The sequence below is a fragment of the Taeniopygia guttata genome, chromosome 1, assembly GCF_048771995.1.
Source record: "Taeniopygia guttata chromosome 1, bTaeGut7.mat, whole genome shotgun sequence".
In the NCBI taxonomy this organism is placed as follows: Eukaryota; Metazoa; Chordata; class Aves; order Passeriformes; family Estrildidae; genus Taeniopygia; species Taeniopygia guttata.
Genome location: NC_133024.1, coordinates 85,695,935 through 85,719,270, shown reverse-complemented (window position 1 = coordinate 85,719,270; position 23,336 = coordinate 85,695,935). Strand labels below are relative to the sequence as shown.

The 23,336-nt window shown below is 40.7% G+C and overlaps 2 protein-coding genes across 2 annotated transcripts in view; one reads left to right on the top strand and one right to left on the bottom strand.

Moving 5' to 3' along the window:
* NMS (neuromedin S) overlaps positions 1-6,096 on the bottom strand; it is a 23,097-nt gene extending 17,001 nt beyond the window's left edge. The window contains exon 1 of the mRNA XM_072932649.1: positions 5,925-6,096. Coding sequence (XP_072788750.1) covers positions 5,925-5,949 — 25 coding nt within the window. The 5' untranslated portion in view covers positions 5,950-6,096. The remainder of the gene's footprint in view (positions 1-5,924) is intronic.
* CHST10 (carbohydrate sulfotransferase 10) lies at positions 4,844-23,336 on the top strand. Its single transcript, XM_002196323.7, has 6 exons — positions 4,844-5,174; positions 9,925-10,059; positions 12,850-12,947; positions 15,634-15,868; positions 18,060-18,165; positions 20,029-23,336. Exons 2-6 carry the CDS (start codon positions 9,960-9,962, stop codon positions 20,564-20,566), a joined length of 1,077 nt encoding a protein of 358 aa, XP_002196359.1. The 5' UTR covers positions 4,844-5,174; positions 9,925-9,959; the 3' UTR covers positions 20,567-23,336.

Sequence of the window (23,336 nt, the reverse complement as noted above, 5' to 3'; positions counted from 1 at the left end):
GTTTGGATTGTAGCACACTGCCTGTCATTTTAGGATAACCCTTTTAGACTTACATCTCTTTGAATTTCTGGCACAAACACTTTTTTCTTGCCTTCACAAGAGTGGTGCAGTTCCTAGTTAATTATTAAGCTATAAGGATATAGGAAACAAATGTTAAAATTCCTCCTGATAGATACCGCATCTGCCACCTCCCAAGAGCCAGCCCTAAACAGCAAGTTATAAATTATTTGAAGCACTCAATGTCCCTGTGAAAGCTGTTCCACTTAATGTAAAACATTCTAATCCTACATATATTAATTAAGAAATCAGACCCAGGTTCTGTACCTGCCTCCACCTTTTTTTTTTTTTTTTTTTTTTTTTTTTTTTTTTTAAATCTCACACCCCCATGACCCGAGTCACCCCTCAGGCTCCCTCAGGTGTTTCTGCTTACCCTAAAACTGGTCAGTTTTCTAACCTGGGGATAATCAAGCAGAAGATAACAGCTCTCCCAACCTTTGCTACAGCGCTACAGTAGCACTACTGGTATCAGGTACTTCAGGAATTGTGATTTCTGCTTAGCATGCTGTGCTTAGGTGTTTTTTCGATATTTCAGAGTGTAATCTCAAACACTGCTTGAGAGAAGTACTAGTTCAGAGTAGCACAGCTGCCTCCACTCAGTAATATTTTTTGAGGAACAATGAACCCAAAAAAAAAAAAACCCACCTAAAAATCTGCCTTCTTTATGTAAGCCTAGAGCAGCTCTGGTGCTCTCTATCTATGCAATGTCACTCTTTCAGCTCCTCTTGAGTCAAGGCACAGAAGTGGCAGGTGCATGGGTACCTGCAGCTTACCCCCACTGGAGCCTAAGTCACAGACGCAACCATGAGCATTGTACTTGCAGGGTCACAGCAACTTTGTCACCTGGAAATAATCTGTCTCACCTGCTTGATGAGTTTGACTCTGCCAGCTGAATCTAGCTGTCTGATTTGGGCTGTGGGGAAAGGGGAGGGTTAAAACAGGGTAGCAGGTCACTTTGCAATACTTGTTTTGCATACTGATTCAGTCAATTGTCTTAATTTCACTACTTTGGGAAACACCCATAACTGGGACTTAAAATTCAACTGTTATTTCTGATTTTTATTTAAAGAATTTACTTATCTTGCTACATTGACATGATAATTTGCTGATTGGCTGCACTTATTTTATGACCCATATAATTAATTTTGAATATTTTGGTTCAATTTTAATTGACATTGATTTGATAATTAAATGTAGTTTTTCGCTACTCTAGTCCACTCCTAGCAACACATTTCATTCTTTGCTATTAATACACTTCACAAATCTGTTTTCATTTTTCAGACTACCAACTCAGACTATATGTCTGAAGAATATAAGATAAATTAGATGGTTCAGCTAATGACCTACTTACCTCAATCTAAACTTTTTGTCTCGTTCTTAAAGGGCAATCAAATGGTGTAATGATATGCAGATTTAAGAATTCCAAGTCACTCATCATGAGGTAACACTTGCTTCTAACCCAAAATAAAAAGTTAACTTAATCTTCAAATGAACATATCTCATTGTCTGCTTATGGATTTAATTTTACCCCTACTACAGCCAGTATGATTTTGCTACAGATATTAGGCTTAAGTCCCCCCAGTCCCTCCACACCTCAATCTTTCCTATGAAAGAGCTGGTTTTGATGTGCACTTTATGCATTGTTATAAAAACAAAACAATCCAGGAAACACATTACTTTATAGATATAATATTTATGCTGTTAGTAAGTCCTGCATCTGTATGAAGCTGTACCTCCCTGAATGCATTGGCCTGCTTTTTTTAAGTTTTTTTTTTGTTTGTTTCTGCAGTGTCTCTTAATAATGTAGAGGCCACCAAGTATTCCATCTTGTATCAACCCAAACCACATTTAAATAAACTCCATTAAGTTCCAGAAAGAGACAGAATCTGGTGATGAAGATCACATTCTAATAAATGTATTAATACCAAAGGTGCTGTGTCTGACCTGTAAATCAAGGTACTTGTACATAAGAGGTCTCCTCTGGTGGTAAGTCATGCCTCAAAAATGCAGTCATGAAGCAGATGGATGATTTCACTAATAATGGCACTGCACTAAGAAAAGCATGCCTTCCTGCTGATTTAAATAAGATTTATTTAAATACTCATGAGTACTTGATGCTGAGCAGGTGACTTGCCTTAAGGTCAGCTCTTACGGAAACAAAGCATGACTAAAAAGGGCTACCAAGACTAATCCTAGTAACTGGCGTTGGATTAAATCCTGAAATAACAGCGAAAAGCACAAAATAAACATAGCATAAGTTTAACAATACGGGCAAGCCTAGGCTTCTGCTGAATAGGACGAGCTTGGAAGGTGAAGGAAAATTAAGGTTCTTTCAGTGTGATTAGGCTGCATGTGTTCAAATGTAAACTGCAGTATGGATGATTACTTATCTTGTCCAAGACGGGGCTCATTTAAACATTTTGGTATGCTCAAATGCCATTTAGAGTTAACTTATATTAAGGGAAATCAAGACAGCCTGATACTGACAGATAACAATTTCTTAAAATGCTTGAATGAGCCACACCGGGTCTTTCCTGACTGGCGAAGCTGCAAATGTGGATCTTCAGTTAGAGCCTTGCAGGAGAAATGTGAAACCTGGAATAAAGATACACAAGAGTTATAAGGGCATACACCCTTTTTTTAGTGAAATAAACGTTGAACATGTTATTAAGATGAATTTTTTATGTTTAGGCTCATGTCTTTACAGAAAAAAAATAGGTACATCACTTCCATTGGCTTTAGCATCATCTAACTGAGAAAGACACTCTAGAATATTCCAGAGAGAGCAGGGTGACTTTTCACCAGCTCAATTATCCTTTACATTGCTCTGGCAATGTAAAAATTCTCTAGTATTAAAAAGAACCCAGACTCACACATTGATTTTGCTGCCTATTTAAAGCACTAAACCCTACTACAGCTTAGCATTATTAGTAGCAAGAATCCTGTTGGCCTGAACTAGCAACTGTATAATCCAACAGTACAGTTGCCTATGCAACACATTCTTCAACTTCATCAGACACTTTCAGGCCCAATTACTGACAACAAAGCTTATTAACTGGGCTTAATTTGGAAAATTGGTCTATTTTGTACTGGATTAATTATTATACATGTCAGTAGCAACATACTTGAAAGGTTAAAATTCCTAGGTCGAGCCTGATAATCTGGCAGCAATTGTTCCACAGCTGGAGACTGCTTATTCATAAATCCATGTATAGCTGCAACTGTAGTCATCACTGAAACCTGGAGAAAGGAGCAGCTTTCTGGCCTGTACAAGACTCAGACTGGTGACAGCCACCAATTTCCAATGTGCTTTGCTAAAAAGGTAACTGTCACAATCATAGTTTCTACTTCACAGGCAGACAGGAAGGGACGCACAAGGATGTGGTGTCCCAAGATGCCTGATACAAACAGAGCCAGGCAGAGAATTAGGTTTCTGATTACTGGCTTTTGGCCACTGGTTCCCAGTGAGAAATTATTTCTGCTATGTTTCTGCTGCTTCACTGGAGACCAGCAGACATCAGCATAGCACTGAACACATGGTTGCTAACATTTTTGCATTAGCCTGTTCTACTCCACAGGCTGGCCATGGTATCTCTACCAGTGACAGAATCCTTGGACTTCCTTGGTCAGGCTTCAGCAAAGTGCATCACAGTAGTCAAGTCTGAAAATGTACGGATCAGATCATGGTCTAAATCCTCCTCTAACAGGGAGGAATGCACTGTAAGACTGCAATAAGTCCTCAAGAGGACCTATTTAAAATAGATATTAAAAAGAGCACATCACCAGCATCTGGTTTTGACGGGGTTTGTGGGTATCGTAGTCCTGTAGGTGAGCATTTTGCTTGTCCAGCGAGCAGAGCACTGAGTGCACAGCTGTGTGCAGTGACTGTGTGCACTACACAGTGCCTTTGGGGGAAAAGAAGCCTGGGCTGGGCTACAGCAGCATTCAAATAACACCTGCCATCACACTACAGCTGTTCTTCACAGTGCTTTAGGGCAGCTTTCTTCTCCTGGGGCCTGCACCCACCCTGTGTCTGGCATGTCAGAATGAGGGGCTGGGGAATGCCTGGCTCTGCCAGCTGCTTTGGGGTGAATTGTTTAATTCCTGCCTGACCAAGGACAACTTTCCTGCCTGATGGTGGGCTTCAGAAAATGGAACAGTAAGAGGTGTTTGGAGAAACATCAGGGAGGAAAAGTCACATGGAAAGGGACCCTATTGGTCTCAACTCCCTAACAGGAGGTTGTAGCCGGGTGAGGACCGATTTCATGTCACAAGCAGCAGCTGATGGGACCAGAGGAAACAGCCTCGAGTTGTACCAAAGGACATCTAGGTCAGGTTTTTGGGAAAATTTCTTCATGATTGTCAAACATTGGCAGAGGCTGCCAAGGGCAACGGTGGAATCACCTTCCTGAAGCGTTCAAAAACCATAGGGACGTGACCCTCAGGGACAAGGTTTAGTGGTGGCCGTGGCAGTGCTGGGGGAACGGCTGGACTCAAAGATGCCAGAGGTCTTTTCCAATATAAATTATTCTGTAATTTCCAGATGCATACATATTTTTTAAACACCAGCGTATCTATCTACGAAAGCTATTTTAACAGCTAAAAATCCCAAACGTAACATCCCAAGCACAGGCACCCAACGGTATACGCGGGAGTCCAGCCGGAACAACACCACGCTCGAGGGGAAGGAGGGAGAAGGCGGAGAGGGGAGGGCAGAGCAGCCCAGCCCAGCCCGCCCTCTATTCCTCTATCCCTCCCTCCCTCCCTCCCGCCCTCCCTCCCTCCCTCCCTCCCGCCCTCCCGCCTTCGGGCGGCCGGGTGCGGCGCTGCGTCTCCTCCAGCCGAACCGGGCCGTCCCCGCGGCGGCCTTCACCCTCCTCCCCTTCCCGGCGGCGGGGCTGGGGCCGGGGCCTGCCCGCGGCCCCGGGAGGAGATGGAGGCGGCGGCAGGGCCGGGCGGCGGCGGCAGGGGCTGAGCGGGGCCGGGGAGCCGCCGCCGCCCGCCGCCGGGCGGAGGGGATGCGCCGGCAGCCGGGGCCGCCCGAGCGGGCCGCCCGTGCCGCCGAGTGAGGCGAGACCCGCCGCGGGCCGGGCTGCGGCAGCGGCGCTGGAGGCCCGGTAAGTGCGGAGGGGCCGGGCAGGGCCGGGGGGAGGCCTGGCGGCCGCCAGCCCGAACAGAGGCTCCTCCGGCACCCCGGGTCGGGCGGGGAAGCTAGCGGGCGCTGCGGGCATGTGCTGTCCTCTCTGCCGGGTGAAGGGAAGCCCGCCCAGCTTCGTCCTCCTCCTCCAGAACGGGAAAAGTTTATGTCTGTTCATCCCAGGTTCTTGAGCCCGGAGCCGGGCTGGGACCGGGGCAGGGCATTGCCTCGGCTCGTCCCTGCCGGCCAGAGCACGGCCCTGTTCCCGTCTGCTTGGCGGTACCGCTCCGTTCTTACGGAATGAACGGAGTCCCCATGAAGGCTGGACGCCGCCGTTCCCAGCTGCGAAGAGCTGCAGCGGGAGCTGGGTCTGTCAGACAGGGCACGGCTGCAGAGGGCAGGCGGGTGCCGGTCGCAGCCCGGGGCCGCACGCCGGGCCTGCCCCGGGCCGAGCGGGGCACGCAGCAGGTGCCGGCGCTCTGCCCTGCTCCTCGGTTCGCAGCCCGCTGGAGGTGAGCTGCCTGCGCAGGGAGCGCTCCGGGCCCCGGCAGGAGCTGGAAGAGCAGACACACAGGCCTTTGGGAGGAGGAGAGCCTGAGGAAGGAACCAGCCTGTTATGCTGTGTGTTAGGACGTTAAGTAGCACCACGCAGCTTGCCAAAGGAGCGTCTATGATACATGTTAGTCTGAATTTTTTTTTTAAGTATAACAAATTGGCCAGATTTTCTTACCTGTAAAATAACATAAAGTAAGCATTGATGAAAATGAAGTAGGTTGTCCCAGTTAGCTGTTGCTTGGCCTTCCTTACCAGTTCCATTTCCAGTGACGTGAGTCATCATGTGCTGATGGGCAAAGCAGTTGGGAGTTTGAGCCTCCTGGCGTGTCACTGCCATTGACGATGCGTGCAGGGATTGTCCTGCCAAGGAGCCCCTGTGCAAGCAGCATAAGCTGCAGAGCCAGAGACTGTGCACCGAGTTTTAATGCTGCTTACATCGTTTGCCCTTTGTCCCATCATTCACTTGAAGACAGCAGTCTTCTGCAAAGAATGAGTGTTTATTCAAGGTAGCAGGTTATTTGCGGGCCTCGGGTGAAGCCCGCAACTCTGTCTCTTGATCTTTGGTTTATGTTTGTGTTGGGGTGTGTGTGTTGGTGATCTCATTTTTTCTCATGCAAAACTCTTCATCTGGCTAATCTGAGGGTTTTGTGATAGTTTGCCCTTGTGGTAGCCGTGAGAGGGAAGGACAGAAGAATGGGTGGGGACAGGAGTTTTGAGACCTCATGCTCCTAAAAAGTGTAGAACTGCAATAAGAGGGAGAAACTAACCAGAAAGCTGTGTATTTCATGATGAGAAAATGGACTAAACCTTCAACGTATTTCTGGCTTTTGTCTACTTGTAAAGAAGAATTATGTTTTAGACAACCAGAAATAGAAGACTCTTTTGGAAGCTGAAGGAGCCTTTTAAAGAGAAAAAACAGAAGTTAGTACCTGTATTTACTAGAAAATAAGTGCAGGGTAGGCAACAGAAATGCAGTAAGGTTACAGATAAAATAGGGAATGTAATTGCCCTATGTGAAAACAATAAAAATATTAAGGTAGAGACAGAGAAACAGCATAAACACATTATTTTTTTTCTAAGTACTGGTTGTTGCATTTAAGTGAGCATAATGGCTGAGGTACCCCTCTCTATTCTCTAACTTTGAATAGTTCTGCTTCTTGAGATCAGTGAGGAGCTGCTGATACAGATGTACTTTAGGATGCTAGAAGTAACAGTGTAGTAACATAATAATTACAATATGACAGCTCCTCTGACAAGACTCTTACATTCATGAGTATGGTTGCAGATTTCCTGTGCTCATTAAAAAAAAAATAAAAAAGAGCAGACAAAACTGCTTAATGTTTTCCTCTTAATGCTTTCCTTCCTCGTCTTGGAGGGTAAAAGTGGTGGTTCATATGGATGGGGCTGCAGTTCTGACCCCTTCCTGCTCTTTAAGCCATGTTCTTAAGGTGAGAATTGTACTGCTTGTCGGTGACTGGCTGAAATGCTCTCCTGTCCCTACAGCACAGGACCTGGCAGCACGGTCCTCTCTCCACTAACTGCATTTCAGGTCAGAGCACACAAGAACTGCATTTCCCATGTGATTTAACACAATTTCTTAGAAATCCAATACATAAATTACATGAGGGGATATAGATCAGTAGTCCCTACTGAATGGTGTGCATCCATCATTGTTACAGAAGTGGGCAGACTAGCAGGGATGCTGTGAATGTTGGAGACCATTTCTACCTTGCTTTATCTAGGACAAATATACTGAGTTGGGCAGAGAGATTTGGCCAGACTTTTCATTATACCTCTGAAAAGCCCATAGCTGATTGTTAGAGATTTTCCTCCTGCAGAGTGTTCTCTGCAAGCTTCTGTCAGTCTGCTGCATTCAGCATTTTGAATGTTGAATAGTTCTCATGGTTTTAGCTACCTAAAAAGTAAAAAATGTCATTGCTACAGTTCTGTCTTGATATCATATCTGAATTTTTGTCTTCTGTGAGAGCTGGAAATGAATGTGATGTCTGAGGGGAAAGATAACGTCTCAGTGCTTAAGTGGAAGATGGTGCATTTCACAGCAGACTGAAAAATTAGGACTTTTGAGACCTGGTGGTTTTCAGCATGAATCTTAGGGCAGGCTTGCACTAGTGCAGTGGTAGGATGGGAATAACTTTTGAACTACTTAGCTGAAAAGAGGCCAGTCTGATGGAATTCCTATGATATTTGTATTTCCTGGTCAACAGTTTTCCAGATCATGAAGACTAAACATGTTTGGGATGTTGCATGATCAGTTGTCAGCCAGGGAATTGCAGCAAAAAACAGGAGATGACAAACATTGCTTAATGGAGATCACAGCACCTGCAGTTGTCCAAAAAACAATTAATACTTAGGTGTGGTGTTTTTAGAAGTACTTAAAAATGGACTCAAGAAAGAAGAGGGGTCAAAGAAAGGAAACTTTCAGAAGCTGAGCTGAAAAATAAGATAAAAATAAGCCTGAACACTGCCATCATTGCTAATTATTTTTCACCTTTAAGTGGAGATATTCTGTTCTTTTCATTCTCTTACCTATTTTGCACACATCGTTTGGGTTCCAAGGTCTGTTTTGAACTGCTTGACTACCTGCAGAGGTTTTTAGCATATCCTGAAGATGGTTCACTGCTGTCAGCTGTGGAGAGAATTCTTCCTGGAAATATTTGCATTGCTGGAAGGCAAAAGCTAGTTGGAAGAGCACTGGCACCTGTAGCAGTAGCAGTGATGTTGCAGGTGGACATGCTGAAACACTTACTTCTGTTATTGGAGCTTCGTGGGAGTGGAGAAAGTGGAATACTGGTATATGACTGAGAAGCTTAATAAAGACTTTCTCAGAAGTGTTAACTTTTTTTTTTTTTTTTTTTTTTTTTTTTTTTTTTTTTTTTTGCATCATAACTGGGAATGAGGGCATTTCTTGGCAGTTCAGTTAAATGCCAGTATAGAAATTGTAATCACAAACCATGCAGACATGACTCTCATTGAAGTTGCATGTGGCTACTTTAGGACTGAGTTTGATCCTATTGCTAGTTATAGGATTGTTGTGAGGATGTCATTGTATGAGATTTTTGTAGTAGAGGCTCTTTGGTTAAATGCTTGGATGTTGTGTTGCATGTGTTCTCAAAAAGGAAGCATTCACTATTTTCAGCACATGAGTTTAGCCCCTCAGGTGTCTTATCTCTCCAGCAACAGTGGAGACAATAGTGCTATATTTTTGTAGGTTTTGGATGTGGGTTGTTTTTTTATTTGCAGTAGAGCTTTCACAGATACCTGGTGTCCACCCCTGTGTGTATTGCCCATCAGAAGTTGGAAATTCAGCTAAAGATACAGCCTAAAATTTTCTATTTCTCTTAGAGGCTGGGAACTTCAATCTTTTTTATAATTGATTTCCTTATATTTAATCTTACAGTCATAGAAAAAAAAATTAAGATAGCAGTTTCAAAAATCAGGATAGAACTGCATGTATTCAGTCAGTTCCTGTGGGTGGTTTCTTTGCACATTAAAACTGCAGTCTCAATTGTTTGGGTAACCCTTCTTGCACTCCTGAGGAAGTTCTGTCTTTGGGGCTTACCTGCAGGGAAACAGCTACAGGTAGTAGGCAGTGCTGCAAGGACACTGAAAAATACCTGGTCAGCTTAAGCTGAGTGTTCCAGCTTGGTAGCTTCCAGCCTGTGATTTCTGTAGGCTGAGCAGGGGAAGAGTCCGTGTTACATGTCATAAGCTGACTTGGGATAACCAAGTATAGTGTTAATGTTACATGCACCACTGAGAGCACAGCTTACCTCATTCTCCCTTCCTTTCCTACAATGGGCTGTCTTGCTAAGCTGAATCAAAAAATAAACTCTTCTTTAAAAAAAAAAAGGTGTTTTTGATCTATCTCTCCAAGCAGTCAGACAATGCTATTCCCAGCACAAGCAGGAGTGGGGAATGTGTACACAGGGGTGAAGGAGTGAAGCCTCTCTTTGATAGCAGTCAGTGGTTACATTGTCTCAGCCTCAATGTTGCTTAAAAATATGGCTGAATGGACAAAAAGTTAAACGTGGAATCTCCTGCTATGTTTTATGACACACATACATATGAAAGTTTTTTATTTTTGGTTATGGAAAGTATTTTTTCTAAACTGTAACAAAAATAATAAATGTGTAAATCTTTTCTATTTCAAACAGGGAGTGCCAACTTTATATGGCTCACATCTGACAACATGCACCACCAGTGGCTGCTGCTAGCTGCATGCTTTTGGGTGATATTCATGTTCATGGTTGCTAGCAAGTTTATCACATTGACTTTTAAAGACCCAGATGGTAAGTTTGGCTTTAATGTTTGATGTGAAACAGAAAACTGAATAGCGCTTCACAAAAATACTCATTTCTGTGAAAATAGTTCTTGGCATGTTATCACTTCTTCGTTAGGACTGAGAACAGAACAACTAAATTTCTGGAAGTGACAATGCTGATATTCAGCTCTTTTTTTTGTTAGAAGTCTGCAAATCGAACATCACAGGAGATTTTTTTTGTTGGTTAAGAACAGAAGGGATCATGTTTGGCAGTACTGAAAAACTTGCTTTTTCAAATACATTTAGTTTCAGTATCATGATCTACTAGGCTTAGAAGCTATGTGCAAAAACAACAGAGCACTATTACCTGTTTGAAGTCAGAAGAGACTCAGAGGGTACTGAAGAGTTAATTTCACATTATACTAGTTTCTTGTATGGGGTTTTTGCTGATTTTCTTGTGGCTGAGGCATTATGTAAAACTTGTGGAAAGTTTTATTTCATTTGCAGTGCACTTTGCCTAGCCACCTCTGGCCTGCTTCTTGCATTCAGTTTTATCCCCTGCTGTTTGACTTGTAAACAGCTTATAGGCTTTTGCTTAGCTTAAGTAGCTGAGATGTTATTAAGATGATGAGGAATTTAAGCCATTTGATGATTGATGACACCACACAGTATGTTACTTTTGTGTCTGCTTGGGAGCTGCTCTTACAAAGTCACCCTAGAGAGAGTTTTGGGTGAAGGTGATGATATGACTTCAAGTGTTAAAAGATCTGTGTTTCTGCATCTTCCTAAGACATGTAAAAAATATGCAACTTTTGAAGATTTGACACTTGTGCCATGTTTTTCAATGACTTGATAATGGATAAATACATTAGATGTACCTTTATAAATAATATGCATGTATGTGAAGATTTATTCAGCAAGCCTTACAGAGGAGAAATGTAGACTAACTTAGCTTTGCTTGGACCCAGCTGTTCTGTCCTCATACGTCTGCAAATCAGCTACTCTTATGTTAGATAGTTATATCTTCCAGTATCTCACTCTATGACGACTCTTGTTTCCCAGTTCAGGTATTCTTTGCGTGTCTATTTTCATCAGGATTTGTCAGGAAAATTAAAATGTAGTTTAAAAAATAATTACTAGAGCATAGCTCCTGCATTTATTTGCTTTTTATTATCTTGGCTTGCCAAGTTTTTTCTCTTTTTTTTTTTTTTTTTTCCTGTGCTGAATCTTCCACTCCTTTTGAATAGTTCTCTGAGCAGATAATACATAAACTCTTAAGCTTGTCCTGCAAAGGCATGATTATAGTTAAGTGTATATATGTGTTGGAGTGTTTGGAATAAAACTAATTAAGGGAAATGCTTTGAATATACCAACAGAATTATGGAGGAAGTCCAAACAGGATGGCAAATCCTGAAGAAGCTCTTCTAGACTTAATAAAATACGACTTGTCAGAAATTTTTCTTATTTGGATGTGTCTTCCTAGCAGATGGAATAAAACCAGCAGATGCTCAATGAATCAGTGTTATTTTGTTTAAGCCTTTTACTGATGTCTTGGGTGCATGAGCAATAGGAACTTCTTAAGGTGCAAGTTTCTGTCCATTGTTGGTAGCAGCATCTACAGGCATGCTTTTATACAATGATAGTGGAAAAAGAGTTTAGCTGCTCTTTCACTGAATCAGATTACTTGTATTTTACAGAAGAACGCCATGAAGCAGGTCTGTGCACAGCAACAATTACAGTTTCTGAATGCTTGAATGCTTACATTGCTTTCAGTTTTAACTTGCTTTTCCATGCATGCCCTTTGTTAAAATCCAGTGTAGGCAGAGTAGAGTACTCCTTGAAGAAAAGGACATAGGCAGTGCACACATTTTCTCAACCATGAAACAGTAAGCCCCTGTGGATGCAGATGAGGAAACATTATTCACAGAAGAATCTATGTGAAGGGAAAAGTAAGCCAATATGGATGGAAATAAATTTGCATGGAGAAAACATGTTCTTTTTGCTTTGTAGTTAGGGAAAGCTGCTTCAAATTATTTTTTATTTTTCTGCACTGTGTAGACTAAAGCTAAAACCTTGTGTTATTTTTTGGTTTTTCTGTACCATACTAAATGCAAAAGATGAAAAGGGTTCTTCCTTACATGCTTTAATTTAGCTGTCCTAAAATCACTAAAAAAAAAAATAGGAATATCAGCTGAGTTTCTTGTTGTAAGAATCTCTAAGGAAGGCCATTGGTCCAAGTAATAAAGGAAGAGGGGATCTTTATTGTTGATTATAGATGCTTACTTAGAGTACCACAGAAATAAAAGGGTGTCCATAATGACACTTTTCTTTTTGCAAATTTAATAGTCTACAAAAGAAGAAACGTTTTTACTAGTATAAGGGGAGAAAGGAACCTGATAGATTTAAGTTTTTATTTGGACGTGCTTTGGCAAGTTCATTGAAAAATAAAAATCTCCTATGCAGAAGTCCATATAGTTATATCAAATTGTCTATGAGTTGCGATTTGGATTCAAGACTTTGATGCCTCTGCACACTTTCTAGAAAAAAAGCAAAGAAAACAATAAAAAAAACAAGTAAAAGATAATGGGTATGTTTCTTTGATAAAACTCAAATGAAGTTGCATCCAAAATTCTCAGAGTATATCCTTTAAAATATTCATAGTCTTTATTTGTCTTGTCTATTATCATTCCATGTAGAAACATATCCTACTAGTGTTTTGTAAGGTTAATACAGAAAGTAAAGTTCATGTGTTTTAGTTGTAAAGCAGAAATAGTTACTTTCCCCTCACCTTCTGTAATGCTGTTATCTCTCCCTTTAGGCTATGGTACCAAGCAAGAGCCATTGATATTGACAGCTGTGACAAAAGTGGAGGAGGTACATGTGCCAGAGGAAAAACATTGGCCTGAAGAATTCCAGGTGCAGACTGTTGAGATAAGGGTTATGTGTATTAAAGAGTAGAAGAAAATAAGAGATTAAGGAAGGGCTTCCTGTTGTTAAGATGAATTGCTAGAAAGGAATTATTTATTCAGACTGTTCTATTTAGGTAGAGCCGACAGAATTCATTTTTACTTCACAAAGCTGGTTTGTTATGGTAACCTGCTGTCTTGTATCATCTGAATGATTCAACTTAATGTGTTTCCATTTCTAGGAGAAAATTGTTACAGTACTCCTTTATCAATTCAGGACAGTAGTTTTTGTTAGCCTTTTTAATATTATGGCCCAGTTTTGGATTTCTTGTGTTCTATCTTGCCATACCGATCAGGCTTGTGGTTGTTGAGGGCAAGCCTGTGTCTGCTCTATTCTCTTAGATTTCTGCCCAATCTCTCTGTTTCTTTTTGTCGCTGTCAATTTCTTCTTCGTATTTTGTGCTCTTTGTGTTTCACATTTCAGTATTTTTCCAAAGTAGAGCATGAACACAATAGTAGTCAATACCAGTTGATCTTTTAGATGCATAGTTCTGTGCTTTCAGCAAATTGACAATGAAACTCTGAAAATCCTTTATACAAATGTAAATTTGAGACCAATTGCAGAGTGCACTAAATAATTTTTTTCTTTTTTTACATTAGTACATAAGTAATCTTGTATTTAAAGTATTTTTATGATGCATCATGGAAGGTAGGTTAGGTGTGTAAGTGTGATTCTTTTTGTTTTCATTTTTCAAAAGCACAAAATCTAAGTTACCTTCAAAATACTTGGGAAAAACACTTTGTTCAGTGGAAGGTAAGTATGTATAGAGAGTTTTAATAGCTTTCTTTACTAGTATGGAAGAGGATAATAAGGTTTCTGGATCTAAAACAATTCCCTCTTGACTTCCTGACAGCACGGAACGTAGACTAACAATATTAATTTTGGTTACATGCAGAAAGAATTGTTTGGACAGATAAAATAATCTGACAGATGGTTCAGATTACATTCTGAGCATCTGGGGTATTGGAGGAGAGTAACAAACAGAAAAAGTAGATTTTTTTTTCCTCATGAAAGGTTGGGACAAAAAGTATAATAATTCCTTTCTCATCTGTAGCTTGGACATGGAACCTAAAATCATATAATCACAGAATGGTTTCAGTTAGAAGGGACTGTTGAAGATCATCTAGTTCCAAGCCCTCTGCTATGGACAGTGACACCTTTCATTAGCCCAGGTTGCTCAGAGCCCCATCCCGCCTGGCCTTGAACATTTCTGTGGTGGGTCATCCACAGCTTCTCTGGGTAACATGTTCCAGTGCCTGGCCACCCTCAGAGGAAAGAATTCCTTCCTAATGTCTAAACCTGCTTTTTTTTCAGTTGAAAATCGTTACCCGTGTCTTGTCACTGCAGGCCCTGGTAAAAAATCTGTCTTTCTTACAAACCCCTTGTGAGCATTGAAGGGCTGCAGTGAGGTTTTCCTAGAGCCTTTTCTTCTCCAGGCTGAACAGCTGCAGCTGTCTTGGCCTGTCTTCATGGGAGAGGTACTCCATCTTGGACCATCTTCATGGCCTCCTCTGGACCTTCCCTTAGCAGGCCCGTGTCTTTCCTGTGCTGGGGCCCCAGGGCTGCATGCAGCACTCCAGGTGGCAGTAGAGCATAGTATGGGGGAGAATTGCCTCCTCTGACCTGCTGGCCACTGCTTTTTTTATGCAGTCCATGGTGCAGTTGGCATTCTGGGCTGCAAGTACACACTGCCAGGACATATCCAGTTTTTCACCCATGAGTGTCCCTAAGTCCTTGGCAGGGTTGATCTCAATCATCCCCTAGGCTGTATTGATATTGGGGATTGCCATTCAGTTAGTGGATAGGTGAAAATTTGTTGGTAGAAATTTCAACTTTCCTATCACCTCTTAAGTAGAGAAGCTCCTTTTTCCTCTCCACTGGTTGTGAGGCAAAAGGTGGTTGTGGTTCCTTTCTTAGTCTCTGAAAAATGAGACATGTGAAACAGCTCATCCATTTTTGAGGAGAGGTTTCCTGCTACTTCTTTTATTTGTCATACTGATGCTCATTGTTCACATTTTTATTTACCTGATTTTATTTCAACTTAGATAAATGGAAACACTGAATGCCTAGAGGTGCTAGAAAACAACACAACACAGATCTTTCATCCTAATTTTTTTTCCCAGCTAGATGAGTCACAAAATATTCTGAGTTGAAACAGACCAACAAGGATCATACAGTCCAACTCTTAGCCTGCACAGTATGTTCCCAGGAATCACACCATGGTCAGCCCCATCTTCTCAGAGCTTAAAGCATAATTTATGTTGAAATTCCTGTACTAACCTCTCAAAAACTTTCTTACAGCTTGTTGAAACTCTGTGGGAGTTCCAGTATTTGATCAAGGCATGTTTTATCCACACAAATAAGGCTCTGCTGCTGTGCAGCAGACTTAAATTGTTGTATGGAAAAGCTCTTACTATATACTACCATGTAATGTCTTAAGGGCTGAACCAAAGTGCAGCAGCAGCACAGGAAGCAAACAGTGAGCTACTCCTTTAGTTAATACGTAGCAATGTTTTAATCACGAATCTGGGAGTCATTAGGGTGCATAGTTTGGGGATTTTTATACTTTAGAATTTGATTTGACAACTTAAGTCTTTAACTCTTGTTTTTTCTTTCTCTTCTGCATTTCATAAAGCCAACTGGAAAAGCTTTTTCAGGAAATCTGATCCGCCAGCCCCTGGTTCATATGGAAAGACTTGAGCTTCTCAGGAATGTCTGCAGAGACGCTGCATTGAGAGATCTCTCTCATACTGCAGTTTCCAAATTTGTCTTGGACCGAATATTTGTGTGTGACAAGCACAAGATCCTGTTTTGTCAGACACCAAAAGTGGGCAACACTCAGTGGAAAAAAGTTTTGATCGTTTTAAATGGTATCTACTTTTCTGTGGGTGTGTGGCTTTCTTTGAGGAGGAGGAGGAGGAAACGGAATTGCTCTAACTGGGGCAACTGAAATGGATTCTTTTCTGCATTTCTGTACACTGATACTTAATTTCAGCTTTTCATTTATCACAGTTATTTCTAGTCTATTCAAAACATCCCCTTAAAATTAGATCTGTTCTTTCTGTAAAAGTAAGTATTGTTATTACTAGGCTCTAAAGTTATTTGAGTCATGACAGACTACCCATATGCATGTAGAACATAGGTTTCTTATCTTTGAAGTGGTGCACTAAATTATAGAATTTGAAAGTGTATTACAAGGTATTGCTAAGTAACAATAACATGAAATTTCTGGCTAAAGGCCAATGACTTTTAACTAGAGATTTTAGCCATGAAGAAAGCCAGTTAAAAATTGGCGGCTCCTGTTGGGCTGTCTTGCTGAAATCTTGTGTGTGTTCTGTCAGTGAACCATCTTAAGAGTTATGAAGATTCTGAGGTGCTTAACACAATAGTTTGGTCACCAAAGGTCTGTTATAAAAGATAGTGAAAAAAGGATTAAGAGGTAAGTGTGTTTGAAAAATTAGCAAATGACCTGTGTCCCTCAGCAATGCTTTTCTAGCAAGCAGTACTAACATTAAAAACTTTAATGTTAATTTCATCCTTGATCTATGGATGTGAGCTAAAATCTAGCAGAGATTCTCATTCATGTACGTGTATATTTCTTAATACCTATGAAAGCCACAAAGTACTAAATATGGAACCATTTAAGGACATTGGAAGTACCTGCTCTTAGCAGCATTTGAGAGATAACATGCAAAGAATGGCTCAGGATGGGCAGGCATGTATTGGCTATGCTGAGTAGAGGATAATTCACATCTTAACAGCAGGGTTTCACCTTGAGTTTCCTAGTTCTGTCATGTTGGATAATGATAGAAAACTGCTTCCACATAAACACTGGTCTCTTTTGCTTTAAGCTGCCAGCATTGGTATCTGCTGTAGTTGACCTAACTTTCTCCTCTTTGGGTAGACTCAGAAGGCAAGGCTGATACTTGAGGGGAATAATTTATGTACAAATGCCTAAGTGGTATTTGGAGGTTCAGGAGGGGCAAATGCAGCTGTAGCACTGTGAGGGAGCTAACTGCTACTGCTTGTACTGACTGTGTTCTCTGAATGAATGCAAGGTATCGGTTTCTGAGGGTATCTCATCTGACATCTGTTGTCCACATGCGATTCACCTATGGTACCAAAAAATACAATTGAAAACTTGAAACTGATAAAATACAACCCCAGTCCCTACCCCTCACCCCTGCCCCCTCTAGGGAAAAAAAAAAAAAATTCGGAAAACTGAGCCGCTGAGTGGTGTGTGTTATTCACTCCAGTTCTGGAAACAAGAAGGCTGTAGAGGCATTCACTTAACAGGCTTGTTTTGTAGCACTCTGTGCTTGTTGCAGGTTGATATTCTGAAACAATGCTGTTGTGTGAAGGCTTATACCTAAAGCCCAGGGGGACACATGAGATGTTTCTCAAGGCCATAAAACCTTCCAGGATCAGGATACTAAAATCAACACAGCAGAACACAGCTCATGTGCTTGCAGAAATGAGTATCTGGAGACTTATGTTGTTAATTTTAGTGCCTTTTAATCTGTGGAGTATTCTCTGATTGGAATTTTTGTTTCAGCACAGCATACTTGTTAAAAAAAACTTTATGGATCCTGAAAGCAAAGTACTTTTGCACTGAAACAGTTCCAAAAGCAGCTCATAGCATTTATTTTTGTTGGTGGTTGAAGCTTAGCCAAAAATCTGGTTCCTTCTTCTGAGTTAATCCTGAAAGTCCTCCTCCATTTATATGTGCAGGCAGAGGGAAAGAGAATGGGGACACTGGCATGTGAGGAGTTACAGGCTTAGACATAATTGCTGATGAAATTTGCATAATATGCTTTTCTGAGAATTTTGGGGCCATTTGGTCTTGGACCTTGATGTCACATACCCTGAAGAATTTTAACAGTTTTCAGCTTTGCAGTCAGAATCTCTCATAATTCAACAGTTTTAAACACAGTACCTTTAAATGGTAAAAATAAAGACAAAGACATAAAACTGTCAGCCAAAGGCATGCATGCTTGCTTATGCTCACTGTTGTTTTTTTCCCCTTGAATGACTCACTTACTCTCATTTTGATTTGTCCAGGAGCATTTTCTTCCATAGAAGATATCCCAGAAAACATTGTACATGATCATGAGAAGAATGGCCTTCCACGCTTGTCCTCCTTCAGTGACTCTGAAATTAAAAAACGGTAAGTGGCCCTGCCAGTGAGTGTGGGAGGGGTTTGAGGTCAGTGGTGTTATGAGCAATCAAGGGTACAGCTGAAGTCTGCATCTGAAACTGAGGGCACCAGGGTTTCTGCTCCACCACGGGTATTATGGCACTATTCTGTTATCCTCACAGATGTTGCTGTATCTGCCTTCCTACTGGCTTTGAAGGAGAACACCAGTGTAATTTGTGATATAGTTAGGTGAGCCAACCAACTCCCTGGGATATAAGGTTTCTGTAATTCATGCCTACCTAGTTGTTAGATAGCTGACCTTCAGAACCGAAGGTTTAATTGGACAACCCATCCTGATGTCTCGTGTGGTAAACCTTGCTGCCTACAGGTAAGATTGTCATTGCAGCAGACTTACTTACTGGGATTGAGCTGGTTAGATTTAAAATGTTAGTGCTTCTTAGCCCCAGAATATTTTCCATTCAGCGGAACCACTTTAAGTGCTTCCGGTTATTTTCAGAGGCAAAAATACTCTGCAATAGAACTTCTACATTACTTTGGCTAGATTTTTAACTGTTCCTGCTCTCATCTCCTAGAGCCTATGCTATTATGCATTATATATGCCTGTAAAGGGTGGCAACATGGGGAGAACAGGACACAGGATGACAGTGGACACTTGTAAGCATGTGCTTGCATGAGTTTGTGTGCATTACACCATTCTGAAAAGTCAGCCCTTCATACCTGTGTCACGTGTTAGTAGAGCTCAGCCCAAGGGTTTTTGTTGCATGCAGTGGCACAAGGACATTTATCACAGCTGTGCCTGTAGAATTGGGGTCACTTGATTGTGTTGATATTGTGCAAAGGAAAATACAGTCACTGCATTCTTGAGAATGTGAATCTGTTTCCCTCCCTGTGAGCAGCCCTGCAGAAAGGAACTGTTCATCTGGGGGTAAGCCCTAGTTAGGATATATGAAGTTGAATCCATTATTGCTTGGTTTGCTGCATTTTGCTCAGTATGGAAGCTATGCTGGAGGTGTGTGATATAGGTTTGGTTTGGATCTGAAATTACCAGAGTTTTAGGTATGGAAAATAGGATGGTGCGGATCTGTTGACTCAGTTTGCTGACCTCTATCTAGCCCTGCCTGGCTAGGAGTAAGACTGAAGTATCTGAAATATGACTCAAGTGGTATGCAGGCTGAAGAATCTATCCACGTCCAGTCTCTCCATCCTTATTTCAGTGAGGACTGGGCTCTCAATCTCTTTTCTTAGCTATTTATTGAAATCAACTTTGTTTTCAATTTATTCCTCCTACAGATAAACTGACTACAGAATATTACATATTACAGTATCACAGTAATAAATTAAATTCTGTTGAAAACTGTGGTCTCGTGTTTCACTGGTGCTCTCAGCCATTATTGAAAGCATGACGAAACATCAAAATAAAATACCATTCTTAACTTCTTTGTACTTAAGCAGCAATTTATCTAACTGCCTGCCACTGAAAAATGCAGCCTTCTATATGCATTTAGCTGCAGTAATGCACTTTTCTCCTTGTCCTTATGTATTTTGGTTTTTTGAGCTTGATCACATGACATTACAAATATCTTTAACTTGGAGCTCTCAGTGTATTTTGTCTCCTGTTTATTATGGATTGAGATAAGCTAAACTCCTCCAAATTGAATAAAATGTGAAAACTAGGATTAACCATTTCTTCTTTGTCCTGTATGTAAAAACTGCTAGTAAGAAGACAGAAATTGTATTTAGTCCTATTGATTGTAATATTGAGGCAAGTGCTCTTAAGATTCATGTTGCTGTGTCTGTGGTCAGAGTTCCATGTACATTTTGTAAGTATATGCTAAACACTTAATTATTTAATTTTTTTCTTCCTCTGTCTAGACTGAATTTATACTTCAAGTTTTTTATTGTTAGAGATCCATTTGAAAGACTTATTTCTGCGTTTAAGGACAAGTTTGTGCACAATCCTCGGTTTGAACCTTGGTACCGGCATGAAATTGCTCCCGGCATCATTCGTAAGTACAGGAAGAATCGCACAGAGACCAAAGGGCTGCAGTTCGAGGATTTTGTGCGCTACCTGGGGGACCCTAATCACCGATGGCTGGATGTTCAGTTTGGTGACCACATCATTCACTGGGTAACATACGTGGAACTTTGTGCTCCCTGTGAAATCACATACAGTGTGATCGGACACCACGAAACCCTGGAGGACGATGCTCCGTATATCTTGAAAGCAGCTGGCATAGACCACTTGGTATCATACCCCACAATCCCACCAGGCATAACAGTGTACAACAGAACAAAAGTAGAGCGGTATTTTTCAGGAATTAGCAAGAGAGACATAAGACGCCTCTATGCACGATTTGAAGGCGATTTTAAACTCTTTGGTTATCGTGAGCCTGATTTCTTGCTTAACTGACACCTGGGATAAGATCTGAAAAAGTGTCTCATGGATTAATCTAATCCTGTGTGAATACCAGCTGCAACACTGGCAGAGCTGAGAATGACCATTTGTTTTCTAGCTTTTTGATGTTGTTCCACTTTTCAGTGAAATATTTGTCATATGAACAAGTAGGGGCTTATAGTTGTTATTTCCTGACCATGTTTTCAGTACATTATTGCAATCTGTTAGGAATTATGTCTCTGTTATCTAAAATACAGAATTTGACTTCTCCCCTCTTCCCTCCAGGAAAAAAGAGGGAGAACAAATGGGCTATGATCTTCCCCTCCTCCCAGACAGAATGCCATTTTTGAAATACTGTGAAGTATTTGTAAAGATGGCAGTTTCACTGTAGGTTAACCCTGACATGTGGGTAAACATAATGATTCCTGCTTATGAGAAAGTCATGTAGTCTCCCATGAACTTTGTAAATGAGGCCAGTACAAGACTAGAAATTAATTAAATGCTTGACAAATATAACCATCTAGGTTCTGTCATGTGACTGCTACAATAACGCTGATCTAATCCCATTCTTGTTTGTCCAAAAATGAACTTAATTAGACAGAAGCTTTTAGGGATGTAAGAAAATGAACTGGCTCCACATCCCAATTGTGTCTGTATTTTTGTCAAGTGTTTACTGTATTTACTACTGGTGTATTGAGCCTCATAATTCTACTTTTGATTTTCAAGAGATTATTTGACTCCTGGCTATGTAAGTTATGTGAGACCACCAGCTGCAAGTGGAGCATAGAAGAAATATGAAATTGCTAAGAAAACTGTTAAGGAAAATTAATTTAAAGTATGAGTTGTATTTGTGGGAGCAGATATAATAATCACAAGATGCTCTCACGCAATTTAACTTGTCTTTTCTTCTAACAGTTAAGATTAATAAAGAAGGTACAAAAGCAAGATGTCATATTAAAGAGCTGCTTACTTGGATTAAAGATCCACCTTTTTCTTATATCCGGCCTTGCCCAGTTCAGTACCTCAGAGAACAGAGAGTTTGTTCCCTCTGAAAATTCATCTCCCTACTGCTAAAGGAGAGAAGGAGACAAGATGAATCCCCGATTTTTCCAGTGATTTACTGCCATGATGTCTCAAGTCAAAAGTTACTAACATTTATGTTGCTGATGTGGTAAATTGGCTATTTGTCAAAAGTTTAAATGTCACCTAAATTTGTGTACCCATTTTATGCATTAAAAAAAATAACTGAATTGAGTGGATGCAGCCATCATATTTGCTTGTGCTTGTATTATGTCTTATAAAGAGCAGTCTCTTGTCTGAGTTCACCAGCAATAAAAATCAGCGTGCTGCCAGAAGACAGATAGACCAAATATCTGAAATAGAGGAATTGTTCTGTCACAGTGAGCATGTGAACTGTATTTTTTAAATCATAGTCCCAAAAGATTTATTTTCAGATCAGCATAATGTTGCTGGCTAGAAATGCTAATGGAATCTGAGTGCTATGGAATCTGCTTTTAAATCCAGCCACTGTGTGTTTTTGATAGCATTCTGTATTAACACAAGGAAGCATCTTGCACTTGTGTAAAAGGAAAGCTGTGCCAAGCTGACATGTGCTGCTACCCACAAACGGGAAGCCCTGTTGTAGGTGGAAATTATTTCAGAAAGATCTCAACAGATGAACTGAAATAAAAGAAAATCATTAACTGAGCATTGTTAGCAAGAGAATGATCCAGGGTGGCAAAGTTGGAAGGTAGGATATTTTTTCAAGTTGGTTTGTTTTGGTTTTTTTAACAACAATTACAGTGCCCTAACTTGTTAGTTCTTAACCAATGATAAAAAGATGTTAACAGCTCCAGGTTTTTTTGTGGTTTTCTTAATATGGAAACTTAGCAAAATGCACTGAGAAAGGCATTTTGGAGCTAATAACCTGATTGATTACCTTGCTGCCAATTTGAAATGTAACAGTGAATAATGTGTAGTAAATTCAGGCCTTAAAGTTTAATAAAGTAGAATTGTTTTCCTCTGAAAGTATAAGCTACTGATCGCACAGAAGGCCAATGTATGTTTTTCTTTTTCTTGGTAAGTTACTTAATGTATTGCCTGCTTAAAAATTGCCAGATGAAAAGTGCTACATAAATATTAAGTAATAATATTTTCTTCTGATAACTTTCTCTGCATTGAGTTCTTAGCTCTGAACAGAGTTATGGACTGACCTAGGCAGAGGTGTATAATCTTGTCCCAACTCTGTGTTCCCATGCTTTTCAGGCTGGAACTGGAATGCATGTTACCATTTCTTCAATTCAAATGAAGCTTCTCCTTTCAGTTATATGTTCCTGAGCTATATTTTCTTTCTAGAAGTGTGTTTTTTTTTTTTTTTCCTTTCATGGCTGAAGTAACAATGGTGCAATTTTGGCGCATCTCTTGAGGAAACTTGTATACTGTGATGGTTCTTGGCAGGGTGTAGTAGGGGCTCTCCTTAAATTGTTGCGGTGCAGGCAGGACAGTCAGAACGTGCTGTGTTAGGGAGGAGGCTCTTGCCACACCAGTCATGATAAATTAAATGCTTGTGGTTTGTTTTAGCTTGATTGTACTCTGCACAAGGCTTTTACAAATGTACTCTCAGTGGCATGCACAAACATAATTTGGCTGTTCAGATGTTATTTGCATACCACTTTCAAACTGCAGATGATACTTATGTCATATTTTTGGAACTGCTGGCCCAGATTATTCTTTCTCCTTTCTTATTATTGTTGTTACAGTTTCAGAAAACAAATTCCCAACCTTA